This window comes from Oncorhynchus keta, chromosome 4, assembly GCF_023373465.1.
Source record: "Oncorhynchus keta strain PuntledgeMale-10-30-2019 chromosome 4, Oket_V2, whole genome shotgun sequence".
Classification (NCBI taxonomy): Eukaryota; Metazoa; Chordata; class Actinopteri; order Salmoniformes; family Salmonidae; genus Oncorhynchus; species Oncorhynchus keta.
Genome location: NC_068424.1, coordinates 46,194,818 through 46,212,522, shown reverse-complemented (window position 1 = coordinate 46,212,522; position 17,705 = coordinate 46,194,818). Strand labels below are relative to the sequence as shown.

Genomic DNA, 17,705 nt, shown 5'->3' with positions numbered 1-17,705 from the left:
ATATAAGGGTATATAACAAAGTATTGAGATAAACCAAATACTTATTTTCCACCATAATTTGCAAATAAATTCATTAAAAATCCTACAATGTGATTTTCTGGATTTTTTTCCCTCATTTTGTCTGTCTAGTTGAAGTGTACCTATGATGAAAATTACAGGCCTCTCTCATTTTATTAAGTAGGAGAACTTGCACAATTGGTGGCTGACTAAATACTTTTTTACCCCACTGTAAATAACACCCCGTATTCAAAACACCTTGTGTTATTTGTAGTGGCTGCAGAATGTTACCATTACACCCTCGCTCCAGTCTTCTCATAATAGCCTTCACTCTATAAGAACATGGGTACCTTCTTATGCGTTACTCGCATTTATTTGTATTTTTTGATATACAGATTCATTTAAATTGACTTACTGAAATCAGTTGCCGTCAATTGTTCGCGGATAATGTCTCCTCCCGGGCAGCTCACAGTAAGGGTCTGGTCTTAGCGGGTCTCATTGTCTTTTGGTCAGATGGGAATTTCCCTCACGCATTATAAAATGATTTTTTTTCTCACAGACCCCACTGGAATGCGCCGCAGGCAGAATCAATCATCCTGTTCGTTGACACCCAATTGTTGTGGAAATTTTTACACATGGACACCCAAAGTCAATCTTAAATTATTCATTGTTTATTATCAGCGCACTGGAGAGGTTCCAACCAACTCAATTCACCATGTACACATGTCGATCAGGAGCTCTCACGGGGCAGTCCCATTAGTTCTCTTATATACTGCATATTTGCATGATTTAGCTTATTCATAATTAATTCATCATTAATGTTTGCTTCCTTCTTGTGACCGACCAGTACTGGGTCATGCATGTGACAGACCAACTCCATGCAGTTTGGCTTCAGAGCGAAACACTCCACAGAAACGGCCAACTGCTTTCTTCTGGAAAATGTGAAGTCCAAGATGGACAAAGGGGGTGCTGTTGGGGCTGTGTTTCTGGACCTAAGGAAGGCTTTTGATACTGTTAACCATGATATTCTCATCACAAAATTGTCCAAGTTCAACTTTTCCCCTGATGCCTTGAGATGGATGAAATCATACCTTGAAGGCAGAACTCAGTGTGTCAGAGTGAGCAATGAGCTGTCGCCCACTCGTAGCTATGATGTGGGCGTGCCCCAAGGGTCAATACTGGGGCCCCTCCTGTTCAGCCTGTACATTAATGATCTGCCTTCTGTCTGTACTGGGTCTGACGTTCAAATGTATGCAGATGATACAGTGATATATGTGCATGCAAAGAGCAAACAACAAGCTGCACAAGAACTCACTACTGTAATGGTCCAGGTTACAAAGTGGCTCAGTGACTCGTGTTTGCATCTCAATGTGAAAAAAACTGTTTGCATGTTCTTCACAAAGAGGGCAACAGATGCTACTGAGCCAGATGTCTATGTGTCAGGGGAGAAGCTCCAGGTGGTGTCCGATTTTAAGTACCTTGGCATCATACTTGATTCCAACCTCTCTTTTAAAAAGCATGTGAAAAAGGTCATTCAAATAACTAAATTCAATCTAGCTAATTTCCGATTTATACGAAATTGTTTGACTACAGAGGTGGCAAAACTGTACTTCAAATCTATGATACTCCCCCACTTAACATACTGCTTGACTAGTTGGGCCCAAGCTTGCTGTACAACATTAAAACCTATTCAGTCTGTCTACAAACAGGCTCTCAAAGTGCTTGATAGGAAGCCCAATAGCCATCATCATTGTCACATCCTTAGAAAACATGAGCTCTTGAGTTGGGAAAATCTTGTGCAATACACCGACGCATGTCTTGTATTTAAGATCCTTAATGGCCTGGCTCCCCCTCCACTCAATATTTTTGTTAAACAGAAAACCCAGACATATGGCAGCAGATCCACAAGGTCTGCCATGAGAGGTGCCTGTATAGTTCCCCTAAGGAAAAGCACCTTTAGTAAATCTGCATTCTCTGTGAGAGCTTCCCATGTCTGGAATACACTGCCATCAGACACACATAACTGCACCACATATCACACTTTCACAAAATGCTTGAAGACATGGCTAAAGGTCAATCAGATTTGTGAACATGGTCCCTAGCTGTGTGTTGCCGCTTTCCATGTTGTCTGTAGCTTGTGAGGTGTGGAAACACTTTGTTGCTTTTATGAATTTTGTCATGCTGCTTTTTGTTCTATGTTGCTCTGTCTATATGCTATACCTTGCTTGTCCTATGTTGCTATGTTGCTATGTCTATGGTGCTATTGTCTATATTGTAATTGTTTTTAATAACCTGCCCAGGGACTGCGGTTGAAAATTAGCCGGCTGGCTAAAACCGGCACTTTTACTGAAACGTTGATTAATGTGCACTGTCCCTGTAAAAATAAAATAAACTAAACTAAACTAATACCTCACAAGCTTCTCCTGAGACCTTGAAACTGATAAATCTTTTTTTCTCAAAACAAGGGCCTGGGCGTACTGCCAAATTGAAGATAACTGATAGTGAGGATATATTCAGTCAGTCACTTGAATGAACACAGGAAACGTCACTAGAAAAGCGCAAAAACGAAAATGTCCTTAACACTAATTAAACCACAAGGGCCTAATCAAGGAGACATTATAAGTCTTCAAAAACCCCTGTGTTTTCCAGGAAGACATTCATAGCTTATCTTCGACCATGCCATCTCATTATGAGACCAAAGCGAGAACATGAACAGTAAAAACGACTCATATAGTCCTCTTTTCAAAAATACAACTTTTTCTCCCTCTGCACCCTCCTATCCTCCTGTCCTCCCTCCATCCATCAAAGCGTGAAGGCAGACACAGACGTAGGGTTTCGCTTCGAGAAGCTTCTGTGCAAGGTACTCTAGGGGCTGGAAAAACAGAGAGATGATGACAACATTTATTATTCTTCCCACTGTAAGTCTTCACAGGTCAGGGGACAGAGCTGTTCAACAACGTTTGGCAGCTAAACATGGCCCAGGTCTGCCTCCTATTTCAGCACCTCTTTAAGAGTGGACATCGACTGAAGACAGCCATAACTTGTACCTCTCTCTGTTTATATACATTACACAGGCCAGAGCTTGAAGTGATGCACTCTGCAGTAAATGCAGACTATATGAAGTGATGCACTCTGCAGTAATGCAGACTATATGAAGTGATGCACTCTGCAGTAATGCAGACTATATGAAGTGATGCACTCTGCAGTAATGCAGACTATATGAAGTGATGCACTCTGCAGTAAATGCAGACTATATGAAGTGATGCACTCTGCAGTAATGCAGACTATATGAAGTGATGCACTCTGCAGTAATGCAGACTATATGAAGTGATGCACTCTGCAGTAATGCAGACTATATGAAGTGATGCACTCTGCAGTAATGCAGACTATATGAAGTGATGCACTCTGCAGTAATGCAGACTATATGATGTGATGCACTCTGCAGTAATGCAGACTATATGAAGTGATGCACTCTGCAGTAATGCAGACTATATGAAGTGATGTGCTTTGGGACACATGCTGTGGGTGTTTCGTGCTGGGTGCAGTCGGGACATTTGTTTGTGTGTGTGTGCCTGCATGCGTGTGTGCCTGTGTGTGAGTGGGTGGATGGTTCGGAGGCGTGCTATACACAGCTGGGACATGTCCACCCACAGTCCATAGAAGCAGCCCTCACCCTCCTCACACACACACACCAAATGGGGCAGGATATATAATGTGTTTAAACACACACATCACCTTTTGTCCTTTTCCTTTCCTCCTCCATCTTTGGCTCACTGGTGAAACACTTTTGTTATTTACTGTTGTTTATGTCGATTTGTTTATGACGTCAGTTGCATTACCCAACTCTGTTACAGATATTTTTCTGCCCAGAGTTTGTGTGTGTGTGTGTGTGTGTGTGTGTGTGTGTGTGTGTGTGTGTGTGTGTGTGTGTGTGTGTGTGTGTGTGTGTGTGTGTGTGTGTGTGTGTGTGTGTGTGTGTGTGTGTGTGTGTGTGTGTGTGTGTGTGTGTGTGTCAGACAGACACACAGGGAGAATGTTCTACTAGAGGGGTGACATCATTGTTGGTTTGGCAAACAGAAACAGTGTCCTCGGAGTCATCAGTGAGATTTACAAGCAGACATTGACTCATTTTATACTTCATTGACTCACACACACACTTCCACTTTATAGGCTGTTCTCTAATGGATCTCTGGGGCAATCACTGCTCAAAACACATGGGTTAATCTGTCTCTTTTAATGTTCTTTTTCTCTTGTTCTCTCTTTCCCTCACTATCTCTCCGTAGGGCCCGCTCGGCATGGATGGCAAACCAGTGAGTATCTATTTTACAGTTGAATGAAACTAATTTTACTGCAATCTTTTATTGATTTTAACTCTTTGACTCTCTCTCCTCTTCGTAGGGTCTCCCAGGTCCTAAAGGAAGTCAGGTACGCTCATTCCTCTCATTCCTGCAGTGGTTATCATGTTGTTGGGAGTGGGACACACATAAAAGTTACAGGGATATAATATAATATATATAATATAATATATATATGATATATAATAAGTCTGTGAACGTAGGTGATTATTGGAATCTGTAAGCCAGGTGACTCGTTTCTGCACGTCATCAGTCGTTATTTATTGTCCTAGTTGGAAAATACATCTATAGTGAGTTGGCGAGGTTACGATCAGTAGCAATCATGTAATCCTTCCAAAAGTTGACCCAGCCTCTCCAGACCTCATTGGAGTCATGACTCAGCTCTGCCTGAGGACAGAGCACTGAAACCCCTATTCACTCCAGCCCTGGGGCCCATCTATCAGCCAGTCCCTGGTGGTACACTTCCCCAACACACTGCTCTACCCACACACACTCACTCAGGGAGAAAGGACATTGGGGATAGGGGGAACAGCCGAGGCGAAGAGAATGGGTTAGGAGAGCGGGAGAGAGGGTGAAAAAGAGAGAGAGAGAGTTTATGACTTTCGACAGAGGCTCTTTAAAAAGTCATTACGACGGCCACCTTGCTCAGCCTTGGCCACGAAGAGAGGACTCATTTATCCACTGAAACACTTGCAGAGAGCGGTTTGAATAGCACTCTCCAAACATCATTAATCAGTTGTTTCCTGCTAAAGAAGATGTCAAGCTGGGGTTGTCCTTTAAAGGGGCTTTCACAGCAATCAGAGCTCTGCCGTTAAAGTCAACCAGGTGTGGCACAGGCCTTCTTACTGTGTTTTTACTGATGGGCGACCTCACAGCACACCACACCGTAGAGGAGGAGTAACAGGAGAGATGGATGTGAGTGGAAAGAGGGAAGGAAGAGAAAGGTGGAAGAAGAGAGGGGGATAAGGAGAGGGAGGTGGTAAAGAGAAAGGATAAATGGAGTATACGGAGTTAGAGAGGAACGATAAAAGATGCCCAGGGAAAGAGAGAGAGAAAACGAGACAGAAGAAGAAGAGTGAGAGGTTGGAGGTCCAGACAGCTTGGTGCCCTGATCTTCCCTCCCTCCTTTTCTCCAACTCTTCCCCTCTCTTCCTCTCTGTCTCTCTGGGCCTGAAGGAAATGGAAAAGAGCAGGAGTTAAGCTTCTCCCTGTCAACAAGTGGGGAATCGCATTACCCCTCACCCTTATCCCCTCTTTTCCCCTGGCGCTACCGTCTCTTTCCCCTCACACTACCCCCTCTTTTCCCTTCACACTACACCCTCTTTTACCCACGCTCTACCCCCTCTTTTCATCTCACACTTTTCCCCCTTCTCCACTCACTTCCTTTCCTTGTCTTACCCAGTGTAGGAGAGAAACACAGAAAGACTCTTTTTCACACACACATGCACACACACACACTGAGCTCAGCTCAACCTGTTGGCCTGGAGGACATTATTAGCAGATGTCCCCTACAGCTCTCCAGTATGGTCAATCACGGTGGGTTTGTGATCTCTCCAGTATGGTCGATCACAGTGGGTTTGTGGTCATAGCGCGGTCTGCGGTCAGGAGCCACATTCACGGTCCCAGTGCCACCTGTCATCAGATAGATCAGTGTGCCTGAGAGGTGGGCGAGAGGATGGCCCGTAGTGAGGATTAGCTCATCTATGAGTCCACTGTCGATAAGTACTCAGCCAGTCAACCAGTCAAGTCATCCCTAACACACAGCATGTCAAAATAGCGTTAGCTCAGTCAAAGCATAGCTTCAGTGCGCTGTGGCTGCCAACCCCTTAGCGATAATAGCGAATGGTTCCTCTCCAGTCTCCATACCGAACAACACAGTTCTACCTCATTACATGGAAAAGTCATTCTCTGCGGGAGGGGTGGAAGAATGTACGTCTTGGCCTTTGAATTGTATTTCTCATTACCTCAGAAACCCTTCAACAGGACTCCCGGAGGCTTTTTACTCAGTCGGCAAACATTAGCGAAAGTCGCTAAATGTTTGCGAAAAGAGCTCAGGTCGTTTTTACGCTGGCTCACGTTCAGAGACAAAACTTTTAAACTCCCTATGACTTTCGACAAGGTGTATTTCTGTGAGTGACATGGATATATGGAGCAAAATCATCACATTCTGTTTGATTGAATGCCATCCCCTGGTTGTTAATAGTGAATCAGGGAGATATGTGCCTTATTGTTGGAGTTAGATCACCCCAGTCTTCTTATTAAGCAGAAGGTTAAAAAAAAAGATCCTGTGGGGATATACATTTTTTCCCCGCAGTTGAACAGCATCAAACACAGATTTGTAACAACTGATTTTTCTCTCGTTATCTCTCGTTTTTTCTCCAGGGACCAGTGGGACTCAAGGGAGATAAGGTATGTTCAAATATAGAATACAGCTGTACTGTGTGCAGAATCCAGAAGGATGTGCAACTGGGAATTGCATCCTGTGCACGGATTGTGCACATTGACTGACAGATGGACACGCACACACACACACACACACACACACACGCGTTCTCAGACACCTTCTGTCAAACAAGCCGTATTTTACACAAAACACCCACACACGCTCTCAATCACCCGCCCGCACACACGCTCTCACATGTCTCCTATCCAAGAGCACATAGATTACCTGGCCTGCATGTACTGTACAGAGCTCATATATTAGCTGCAGTCAGAGATCTCTCATGTCAGGACATGAACCGGTTCACAGCCCTGTAGCACTGTACTGTAGCATACTGCTAAGATCCCATCCACCTCTTTTTCAATGATACTCACACACTGTCACACTTTGCCCAGCCCAATATGTTTGAAATGGATAGCACTATATTGGACCAATGGATGACTCTGTGTTTGTGTGTTTGTACATGCTAGCGCGCGCGCGCGTGTGTGTGTGTGTGTCATATGCGTGTGTAAAGCGTTTAAGCATGGTCACAGGAGCAACACAAGTGTGGTAAAGTGAACAGCAATTTGGAATGACGGATGATGCGAAGGTTCCGGAAAATGGGCTGCCGTTCTGTAATCACCATAGCCCTGTTATGAGAACACAGAGCCCAAATCCCCCTCATCTGAGCAGCAGCAACACTCTCCTCTCAACAGCTTCCATTGTGGGAGATGATTCATGAATCCATATTTCATTGGCTTTGCAGATGGTGGCTTTGGTTTACTTACTGTAGCATCACCGCTAATTGTGTCGTTTCACTGCTGTCAACTGTTCCATATGTAGACCGACGTGTGTGTGGCCGAAATGAATAATGGCTTTAGAAATAAACGTAACACCCACCCCATGACTGTTGTTCAGGGACAAGACATCGAGGTAGTGGAGGAGGACTGTACATTCTTGGGTGTTGTATTTAACCACACGCGCGCGACAGCGGGGGAAATGCACAGAACAGATTTATAAGAAAGGACCGTTGAGGCTCTAATTTTGAAGAAAGCGAACCTCTTTTAATGGTGATTGTCACATCCTGACCTTAGTTCCTTTTTTATGTCTCTATTTTAGTTTGGTCAGGGCGTGAGTTGGGGTGGGCATTCTATGTTTTTGTTCTATGTTTTTTTATTTCTGTGTTTGGCCTGGTATGGTTCCCAATCAGAGGCAGCTGTCTATCGTTGTCTCTGATTGAGAATCATACTTAGGTAGCCTGTTCCCACCTGGTGTTTGTGGGTCGTTCTTTTCTGTTTAGTGTGTTTTGCACCTGACGGAGCTGTTTCGGTTTTTTATTTTGTGCCTTGTTGTATTTAGTGTTCAGTTTATTAAAATAATGATGAACACTTACCACGCTGCATCTTGGTCCTCACCTTCTTCCACCAACGGTCGTTACAGTGATCATGTTTTATTGTCACTGTTTTACAAGTCCTTCGTTGAAAGTGTCTTAAAGGTGCATTGTAACCGTTTTTATCTCAATGTCAAATCCTTTCTGGGTAACAATGAAGTACCTTACTGTGATTGTTTAAAATTAAAATGGTCAAAAAGAAAGAATTGCTTCTTAGCTAAGTGCAATTTCTCAAGCAAGAATGTTGCTTGGACTGTCTGGAAGTGGTCTGAGGGGCCTAATGGGGTGGGTGTGTAACCTGAACTAGCCGTTATTGGCAGAGAAGAGGGCAAACTCTCTTTGTTATTGGTCTGTTGACTTAAGATGTCACCAGATGGCTCAAAAAAATCCACCCGAGCCAAACAAACTACAGTTTCAGGCGGTCTTTTCAAACAGCTCTTACACTAAAAGTGCATTATCATAATTTGCACAACTTCTCAGTATTATTCTTAGGAAATATATATAATATGTGAAAATCACGTATTTGAGAGCCCTGCTCCTAGCTCTGCAAGTAAGGTGATGGGTGTCAAGCAGTCAGGTCTGGAGGTCATCTATGACAAAAGAGCCCTCACTCCGGCCCACAAGGTACAGCTGGACCCCAGCCATCCTCTTTACCAGGAGTTTGAGCTACTCCCCTCGGGGTGACGTTATAGGGCCCCAGGGTACAAAATGGATAGAGCCAAGCAATCCTCTGTCTAAGTAGCATTAAGGCTTCTGAATGTTTTAAACCAACCACCAGTAGGAAGGTGGCCTACAGTTGAAATTTAGTTGACAGAATGTACTGATATATAGTGTACAGATTAATCATTGACCTCTCATGAATTGTACCTTTTCTACCTGCATGTATTGTCAGTAAGTCCTTGTCTATATTTGATTATGTGTATTTATGTCTGCACAGTGCAGCAACCCAAATTGTCCCACAGGGATAATCAAGCCATTGTCTTTTTTGTGTTGATGGTTGTTCTCCATTTGTGTGTCCTCTACAGGGTGACCAGGGAGACATTGGGCCCAGGGTAAGTTTCTCTCCCTCTCTAAACCTGTTTCCCTATCTCGCTCACTCTCTCTGACTGTTGAACTGAACGATGTAGGGTATGCGTAGAGCATTCAGAAAGTATTCAGACCCTTGACTTTTTCCACATTTTGTTATGTTATAGCCTTATTCTAAAATGTATGAAACAATGTATTTTCTTCTCAGCAATCTACACACAATCTACACACAATACCCCATAATGGCAACGTGAAAACAGGTTTTTAGACATTTTTGCAAATGTATTAAAAATAAAAAACATAATTACCTTATTTACATAAATATTCAGACCCTTTGCTAGGAGACTCGACATTGAGCTCAGGTCCATTGACCACCCTTGAGATGTTTCTGCAACTTGATTGGAGTCCACTTGTGGTAAATTCAACTAATTGGACATGATTTGGAAAGGCACACACCTGTCTACATAAGGTCTCACAGTTGACAGTGTATGTCAGAGCAGAAACCAAGCCTTGAGGTCGAAGGAATTGTCCGTAGAGCTCCGGGACAGGATTGTGTCGAGGCACAGATCTTGAGAAGGGTACCAAAACATTTCTGCAGCATTGAAGGTTCCCAAGAACATAGTGGCCTCCAACATTATTAAATGGAAGAAGTTTGGAACCATCAAGTTTGGAACCACCTCCCTTCCTAGAGCTGGCCGCCAGGCCAAACTGAGCAATCGGGGGAGAAGGTCCTTGGATAGGGGGGTGACCAAGAACCCAATGATCACTCTGACAGAGCAACAGAGTTCCCCTGTGGAGATGGGAGAACATTCCAGAAGCACAACAATCTCTGCAGCACTCCACCAATCAGGCCTTTGTGGTAGAGTGACCAGACGGACGTCACTCCTCAGTAAAAGGCACATGACAACCTGCTTGGAGTTTGCCAAAAGGCACCTAAATGGACTCTCATACCATGAAAAACAAGATTCTGTTTTTCAGTGGCAGGGACTGGGAGCAAAGTACAGAGAGATCCTTGATGGGAGCCCGGACGTGAACTCGATCGAACATCTCTGGAGAGACCTGTGCAGGGACGCTCCCCATCCGACCTGACAGAGCTTGAGAGGGTCTACAGAGAAGAATGGGAGAAACTCCCCAAATGCAGGTGTGCCAAGCTTGTAGCGTCGTACCCAAGAAGACACGGGGCTGTATTCACTGCCAAAGTTGCTTTAACAAAGTACTGAGTAAAGGTTCTGAAAACTTATGTAAATGTGATATACCTATATATATATTTTTTTATACATTTGCAAAAATTTACAAAAAAATGTTTTTTTGCTTTGTCATTATGAGGTATTGTATGTAGATTGATGAGGGGAAATTAACAATGTAATACATTTCAGGATAAGACTGTAACGTAACAAAATGTGGAAATGTCAAGGGGTCTGAATGCTTTCCGAATGTACTGTACGTACAGTATACTGTATGTATGCACCTGACCTGAGGAAATTCAAGCAACGAGGTTGCATGTTTGAATAAAGCACATTAACTCCTGTTCTCCAACTCTGTTCTCCAAATCTTGTTTACGTCCCAAACTCTATCATCTGTTCTCTGGCTCCATCTGTCTCCCCTCTCTCCCTCCCGTTCCCCCTCTCCCTGCATATTAGGGTAATTGTCCATCCCAAATGGAGAAAAAAGGCGACGGGGAGAGGGTGGAGGGGAATTGGCTCTGTGGAGTATTTATAACATCTGAAAAACACTCCGCTCTCATCGTTCATCACTGCCTTGTTAACACATGTATATGCACAGAAAGACATTTACCGGTCTTTACACACACCGTTAACACACTGCATAATTCCTCTGGTCATTTAAGCGAGGCGGTGTGTGTGTGTGGGTGCGTACATTTCTGCGTTTGTGTGTACGTGTTTTCCCAACGTGGCTAGCATGACGGCCGAACCCAGAACTCACTCTTCCTCTTCTGATGAGGTTTTAAAAGCTCCCCTTTGTTCCAGTCAAATATAAGAAATGAAGTGGTGGAAATACTTATATGTCACCGTGGAAACCCCAAAACTAGGACTCTGAGCCAGAACTCTCATCCCGAGGGGACCGGTCTCCTCCAAACCATCTCTTTTTACATTGTGGGGGTAATCTCTCTCTCTGCATCTGGAGTATGCTGTCATTGTTGCCTTTTCGTGATGTGATATCATCCATCCCTGTATTTAACATCTATATAATTATCTCCTACTTTACTCAGTGCAGGTCCAAAAACTGCTCCCCTGGGGACATCTGGTGTGGACGATTCTGTAAGAAGTCATGGCCTTAGATGAACAGTTTTACAGTCCTGTATATCTTATCACTGTGCTTAATGAGGTTACTCTGGGTTAGGTGACAGATTACAGGCAAACGTTGTCTCCTACCTACTGTCGGTAAGAGCCCTTCTTTATATACTCAGCTACTGCTCTCTCTCTCTCTCGCTCTCTCTCTCTGTCAGAGGCTGCATCACAAATGGTACCCTGTTCCCTATATAGTGCACTACTTTTGACCATATATGGGAACTAGGGTGTCATTTGGGATGCAACCACTGTCTCTCATTCACATCTCATTCTGAACCACACTGGTGTTTGTGAGGTATTGCGAGCTATTGCTATTACATGTCAACGAAGGACAAACCCAGTGGTATTTTACGGCGCGGTCGGCAACATTGATGAAATTCCTGACTTTTATCTAGCCATAAGTCCCTTTGGTTTCCCAGCCTACCAGCCATTCCTGCTCGATCTTGCGGCAATTTTCTGTGTGGTAATGAATCCCTTTGGCATTATGCGTCAGCTATTGCGCCAAGGGATAAACAGTGTACTTGGATGCGGCGCCTGTAGCTGCGATCTGCCTGGGTAACTTTAGAGCCACAAAGCATTGCTTGAGAAGCACACGTTTTTCCAAAACAAAGCAGCTCGCAGCCTGCTACGGTATTTGCAGCTTGGCACGTTGCTCGTTGATTGGGTGTTGATAGATTAGGTGACAAGTGTCAGCCAATTAGCGGGATGGGACTCTCAGTCAGTATATGCTGCTGAATGAGAGTTTTGGGGTATACATAGCAACTATTTGCATGTGTCGTCTGTGTTAACAGGACTTGATAATATATTGATGTAGACAGTAGGAGCACACACAACCAATGTGGTCCTGTGTGGCTCAGTAGGTAGAGCATGGCACTTGCAACGTCAAAGGTTGTGGGTTTGATTCCTGCTGGGGCCACCTATATGTATATATCTATGCACGGATGACTAAGTCACTTTGAACAGAGCTCTACAGATCTGCTGACGTGGCCAACACTGCCAGTGTTGGCAGAGACATTCAACGAATGGCAGAGACATTAAACAATACTCAACAACCCAGGATGGCAGAGACATTAAAATATACTCAATAACAAAATCAAAAACAGCCACCACTCTACAACAGAAAGATATCATGATGATTTTACGCGAGGCTGTTCAAAGCACCTTTGAAGAAGGTCGACAAACATTCTAGCTCAAGAGGCTCTCCATCTTTAAGACAAGACTCTTGACTGTTGCGTCCCAACAGGAAGCAACTGTGTATTTAGGTTCATCTTCAGACTGCGATGAAAGACATGCCATGGTGGGGTTTTATCCCAACCCAAGCTGTCCTCTCTCTTTCCCTCAGTGTGGGTGAGATAGAGAGCATGGTGGATAGGAGCTTAGAAGCTAGACAATTTTTTTGTCTTACTGTGAGCCTGATGTTGGAAGAGTAGGATCTAGAGTTTTCCACACACACACATACACACACACACACACACACACACACACACACACACACACACACACACACACACACACACACACACACACACACACACACACACACACACACACACACACACACACACACACACACACACACACACACACACACACTGAGCCATGTGGTCAGAAGGAACCCAGGTTGTACAGTGTGCATGAGGTGTAGGGGAGATGAGTGTGACACACTTTCACTCTATAGTCAGACTGTGCTATAAGAGATGATCAAATGTGGTCTTCACGGTAGGAATGAGTGAGTGAACAAGACAGAAGAGAGGGGGGAAAGAGAGGCTGTGGTGTCGGAAACCTCAGCTGTCCAACGATCGCCGCAGCCCACTAACAGAAAACTCATGACCAGACTGGCATATCTCTCTCTCGTTCTCTCTCTCCCTCTCTTTATCTCTCTCCCTCTTGTCTCTGTTCGTCTTTTGCTTTCTCTATATTTTCTCTCTCTCTCTCCCTCTCTCTCTCTCCCTCTCTCTCTCTCTCTCCCTCCCTTTTATTTCCCCTCGCCCACCAACTCTCTCTATCGCTCTCTCTCGTTCCTCTCTCTCGTTCCTCTCTCTCGTCCCTCTCTCTCGTCCCTCTCTCTCGTCCCTCTCTCTCATCCCTCTCTCTCGTCCCTCTCTCTCATCCATTTGTTTTGTTTTGTGAGGGAACTCAAACAGAGTTGCTGGTCTCCATATGAGTTATCTGCCGACAGACTCTGTTCTGTTCTGCTTGAGAGGAAATGATCATAGTTACTGTCTGTTGGACTCCAAACACAACCTCCTCTGTGGGTTTAAAGAGATGCATTATTATAGAGTGAGTCACACATATATTGGTTTACAAAGAAAGAAAGGGACATATACAGCAAATAGGTACAGACTGGTTCACATATACTTACATATGGATTTCTTGGAGAGTGGATAGATTATAGAAAGGTCCAAGCCCTGACTATACATGGTTATTTATAGTTGGTGCTATTTGATGACTATTTAGTGTACTCTACAGCTGGGTATGACTGGGTATAACTGGGTATGAAGAGATATGAGTACCGGTAGTATACAGATCAATCCTTCTACATTTTAACATTATAGACACCCATGTGGCGAATGGATTGTCACACACCTGCTGAACGTTTACCTTAGCCACATGGTGCTCCACCTTTCCTCCGACAGGTGACTCACCCTCCTCTGTGTTTCTCCCCTCTCCTCCCCCCTCCTCCCCCAGGGCCCTCCTTTCCACAACTCATACGCAGGTCTGCACAGTAATCAGATCCTCACCGTTAAGGTTTGTCCCTCGTGCCCCTCCGTAGCCTTGTTCTCCCAGCAGGCCTCTGCTGACCTGCCTGTCTCTCTCCGCTGGACTACAGTTGCTGGGTCACCTTTGACCTCTCAACTCTGACCTATCAACCCTGACCTCTTATCTCTCACTTCTCAGCACCTCACTCTGTCTCTCCTTGGAGAATGGAGGGAGACTTCAGCCTGAAATCGGTCCCCGACTTTTTTAATCACTGATTTCTTGGTATTTCTTTCTTTCTGTTTCCTTTCCCTCTATCTCTCTTTCTCTATCCACCTCTCTGTCACTTTCTCTTTCCATCTTCTGCTCTGCACCCTCTCTGTGCTTCCCTCCATCCCTACTCTTCCTTTTTCTCTCTCTCTTCCTCCTCCTCTGTTCTCCTGGTTCAGATGGTCTTTCCCCGCTATGACCACGGCTTTATGTCTGGTGACCAGTCCAACTTTCAGAGACGCTTGATGAAGGTACACCTCCGCTAAGGCATGTGTGCACCTCTAACCACCTTTAACCCGTTCACTGCTGGTTGATATCTCTTATTCACTGCTTGATATCATGTCTCTCACCCTTTTCTTCATTGTATCGCTCTCTCTCTCTGTTGTCATCTCTCTGCTGCTATCTCTCAGTTCATTTATCTCCTCATGCACATGTGCTGTGTTTTGTTTAATGTGCGCGTGCGTGTGTGTGTGTGTGTGTGTGTGTGTGTGTGTGTGTGTGTGTGTGTGTGTGTGTGTGTGTGTGTGTGTGTGTGTGTGTGTGTGTGTGTGTGTGTGTGTGTGTGTGTGTGTGTGTGTGTGTGTGTGTGTGTGTGTGTGTGTGTGTGTGCGGGTGTGTGTGCGGGTGTGCGTGTGTGCGTGCGCGTGTGTGTGTGGTGTGGTGTTTCTATGGTGCCTATTTCGTAACATGACAAAACCAATAGAAAACATATCAGGAAAACTACAGGGCCACATGTTAGAGTGGGTTTAGGATTGTGTGCTTTTCATTATATTGGGAATAGAACAGCTTTGTTGGTGGAGTCCTCTGCCTTCCAGAACTATGTTAATCATCTACGCAGGGAAACGGGCCTAGAGTCTGGTGGATGAAGACCTTGATAGAATCAGTCTAAATGAAAAGGCCCTTGTCTCACACATCTCACCACAACACACAGGCCCAGACCAGCACATACATTATGTCTGTGATTGAGAATGCTGGGAATATATCCATGTGAATACCATGAGAAGACTCTGGTTTAATGGAATGGATTTAGTTATACAAGAACCGAGCAGGGAAACATTTAACATGAAAAGGGTTTACTTTAACCGTTAGATTAGATTACTTCACCACGGTGTGAAAATACTGGTGTGGTCATTTATTTGTATTTTATTTGACCTATATTTAACTAGGCAAGTCACTAAGGAGATGCCTAAGTGGGATGTAGCGCTAAGTGGGTTAAGGGAAATTCTGAACTGGCGAGGAAGGACGTTTTTGCCTTGTAAATTGTAATCCCATTGGTAAAATACCCTTTCATGTGTTGTGGTTCATTTTGGCTAGAGCAATTCAATTAAACACTTCATTTCACACTTCAGTTAATGTTGTGTTTCATACTTAGTTAACACATCTCGTGCCTGGGAGAGTTTACATGTGTACGTTTGGGTGAGTTTGTGTGTGTCATGTGGTAAATAATGTATTTACCATTCTGGAGAGAAAAACTAAACATTTGTGTGTGTGTGTGTGTGTGTGTGTGTGTGTGTGTGTGTGTGTGTGTGTGTGTGTGTGTGTCCATCACCATCTTTTCTCATTTCTTCTACCATGATTTCCCTCTCTTATCCCTTTGTTGTCATCCTGCAGGGTGACCAAGGATCCCCGGGCCCCAGAGGCCCTCCTGGGAACACAGGCAAGGACGGGCCCCGCGGCCCCGCTGGAGAACAGGTATCTGCATTACCTTACACACACATATAAACACACACATACAGGTAAAGGTAGAATAGACAAATGTAACCCATATGCATGCACACACACCACGCGCACACACACACATAATTTCCCATTGTCTCCGTCACTTTCTCCTCCATTATTCCCCCTCGCTCTCTTTCTCTCTCTCTCTCTCTCTCTCTCCCTCCATTTACCAATACTCTCTTAGTTCCATGCAGCTGATGATGGAGAACTAGGTTACCGCCACTGAGTTTCTGGGTTCCCAACACCTGTCATCAGTAGCTGTTGACCACAATAGTGTTGACCTGGTCGTGTTGACCACATGGGCGTGACAGTGAGAGACAGTGAGAGACAGTGACAGGATGGTGAGGGGAAAGGGTGTAATAAGAGTGCAGTGAACCCACGTCGACAGAGCCTACTGTGGCTGCCAGCGAGCTGCGGCTTACTTAAAACAGCCCAAAATAGACCTCATCTGGTTCCTGTAATAGAAGGCCACAAAGTGATCCAGCTAGCCCTAGTCTCCCACCAGTCGGCCCTACCCCAGCTCTATCACTCTGTGCCCCTGTAACAGATATGGCACTCTCTCTGGGTTCACCCACAGTTTTACTGCCTCACCGAACAATAGATCTTTAGCCTTGGGCTGCCACTGTTTCTCTAGATTAACTTTAAACCTGCCTGGGGATAATTCATCTGGAGCCACTGCCTCAAACTGTGGTTGGAGATCAGTGGGACGAGGAGCCGGGGTAGGGGGTTTAGGTCATTTGTGTTTATCCAAGATCACAAACGAATGCACTGTTACCCACATTGGCAGTTGGCGTGGTGTCAAAGCTGGACTGTGATGAAAAATGTCGGTTAAGACGGGGCACGAGGAGGACTGGCTGCAAAACAAATACAGAGCGAAGTGCAGAGACGGACAAAAGAAAACAGACTTGAGTCATAAACGAGGGTGTAAACAAATTGCTTGTCCTTTTATTTAACATAGTCCCGTTGCAGAGCAGAAAACAACAAAGCAAAACAACGTGGAGGCTGCTCGCCCCGAGACAGACGTATGAGTGAGAGAAGCAGAGGAAGGAAGAGTGGATCTGTTGTTCTGTCCTCTCTCCCTAGTGGATGACCTCAAACCCTCCTCGTTACTGAGACAGGGAGAGCGAGAGAAGGAGAGAGAGAGGGAGAGCGAGCGAGCGAGCGAGAGAGGAAGAGTGGGGGGGGGCAGAGAGAAAGCACATAGGCTGCTCTGTGGCATCGGATAATAAAAGGAGAGGGCGTGCAGAGGACTTGGAGAAAAGATTGCCCAGTGGCATCGGAAGGTAAGAGACAGGAGTGGAAAGAAGAGAAGAGAGTTATGGGTGAGAGGGGCACAAGAAAACGATACGGTCCAAAGGTGAAGGGTGAGGGGAGAGTGTGTGAGGCGGTGTGCGTACATGCCTGCACCCATACGTTTAGAGTGGATAAGGAAGCCAGATGGAATACACCCCTGTTCTCAAGTAGGCAATGGAGAAAATGGGATATATGAGGAGAGAGTTAGCGTAACTTCACATTCCTAATAATAT

General features: G+C 44.9%; 1 protein-coding gene across 8 annotated transcripts in view; it reads left to right on the top strand.

Moving 5' to 3' along the window:
* The window catches only part of LOC118375721 (collagen alpha-1(XXIII) chain-like), a 65,533-nt gene that overhangs the window by 23,649 nt on the left and 24,179 nt on the right, over positions 1-17,705 (top strand). For 7 of the 8 annotated variants that reach the window (XM_035762335.2, XM_035762357.2, XM_035762321.2 and 4 more), the window contains exons 2-7: positions 4,281-4,307; positions 4,396-4,422; positions 6,735-6,761; positions 9,187-9,213; positions 14,640-14,711; positions 16,072-16,152. In XM_035762335.2, coding sequence (XP_035618228.2) covers positions 4,293-4,307; positions 4,396-4,422; positions 6,735-6,761; positions 9,187-9,213; positions 14,640-14,711; positions 16,072-16,152 — 249 coding nt within the window. In that variant the 5' untranslated portion in view covers positions 4,281-4,292. Of the gene's footprint in view, positions 1-4,280; positions 4,308-4,395; positions 4,423-6,734; positions 6,762-9,186; positions 9,214-14,181; positions 14,242-14,639; positions 14,712-16,071; positions 16,153-17,705 lie in introns of all 8 variants that reach the window. The other variant, XM_035762329.2, reaches the window with a different exon arrangement.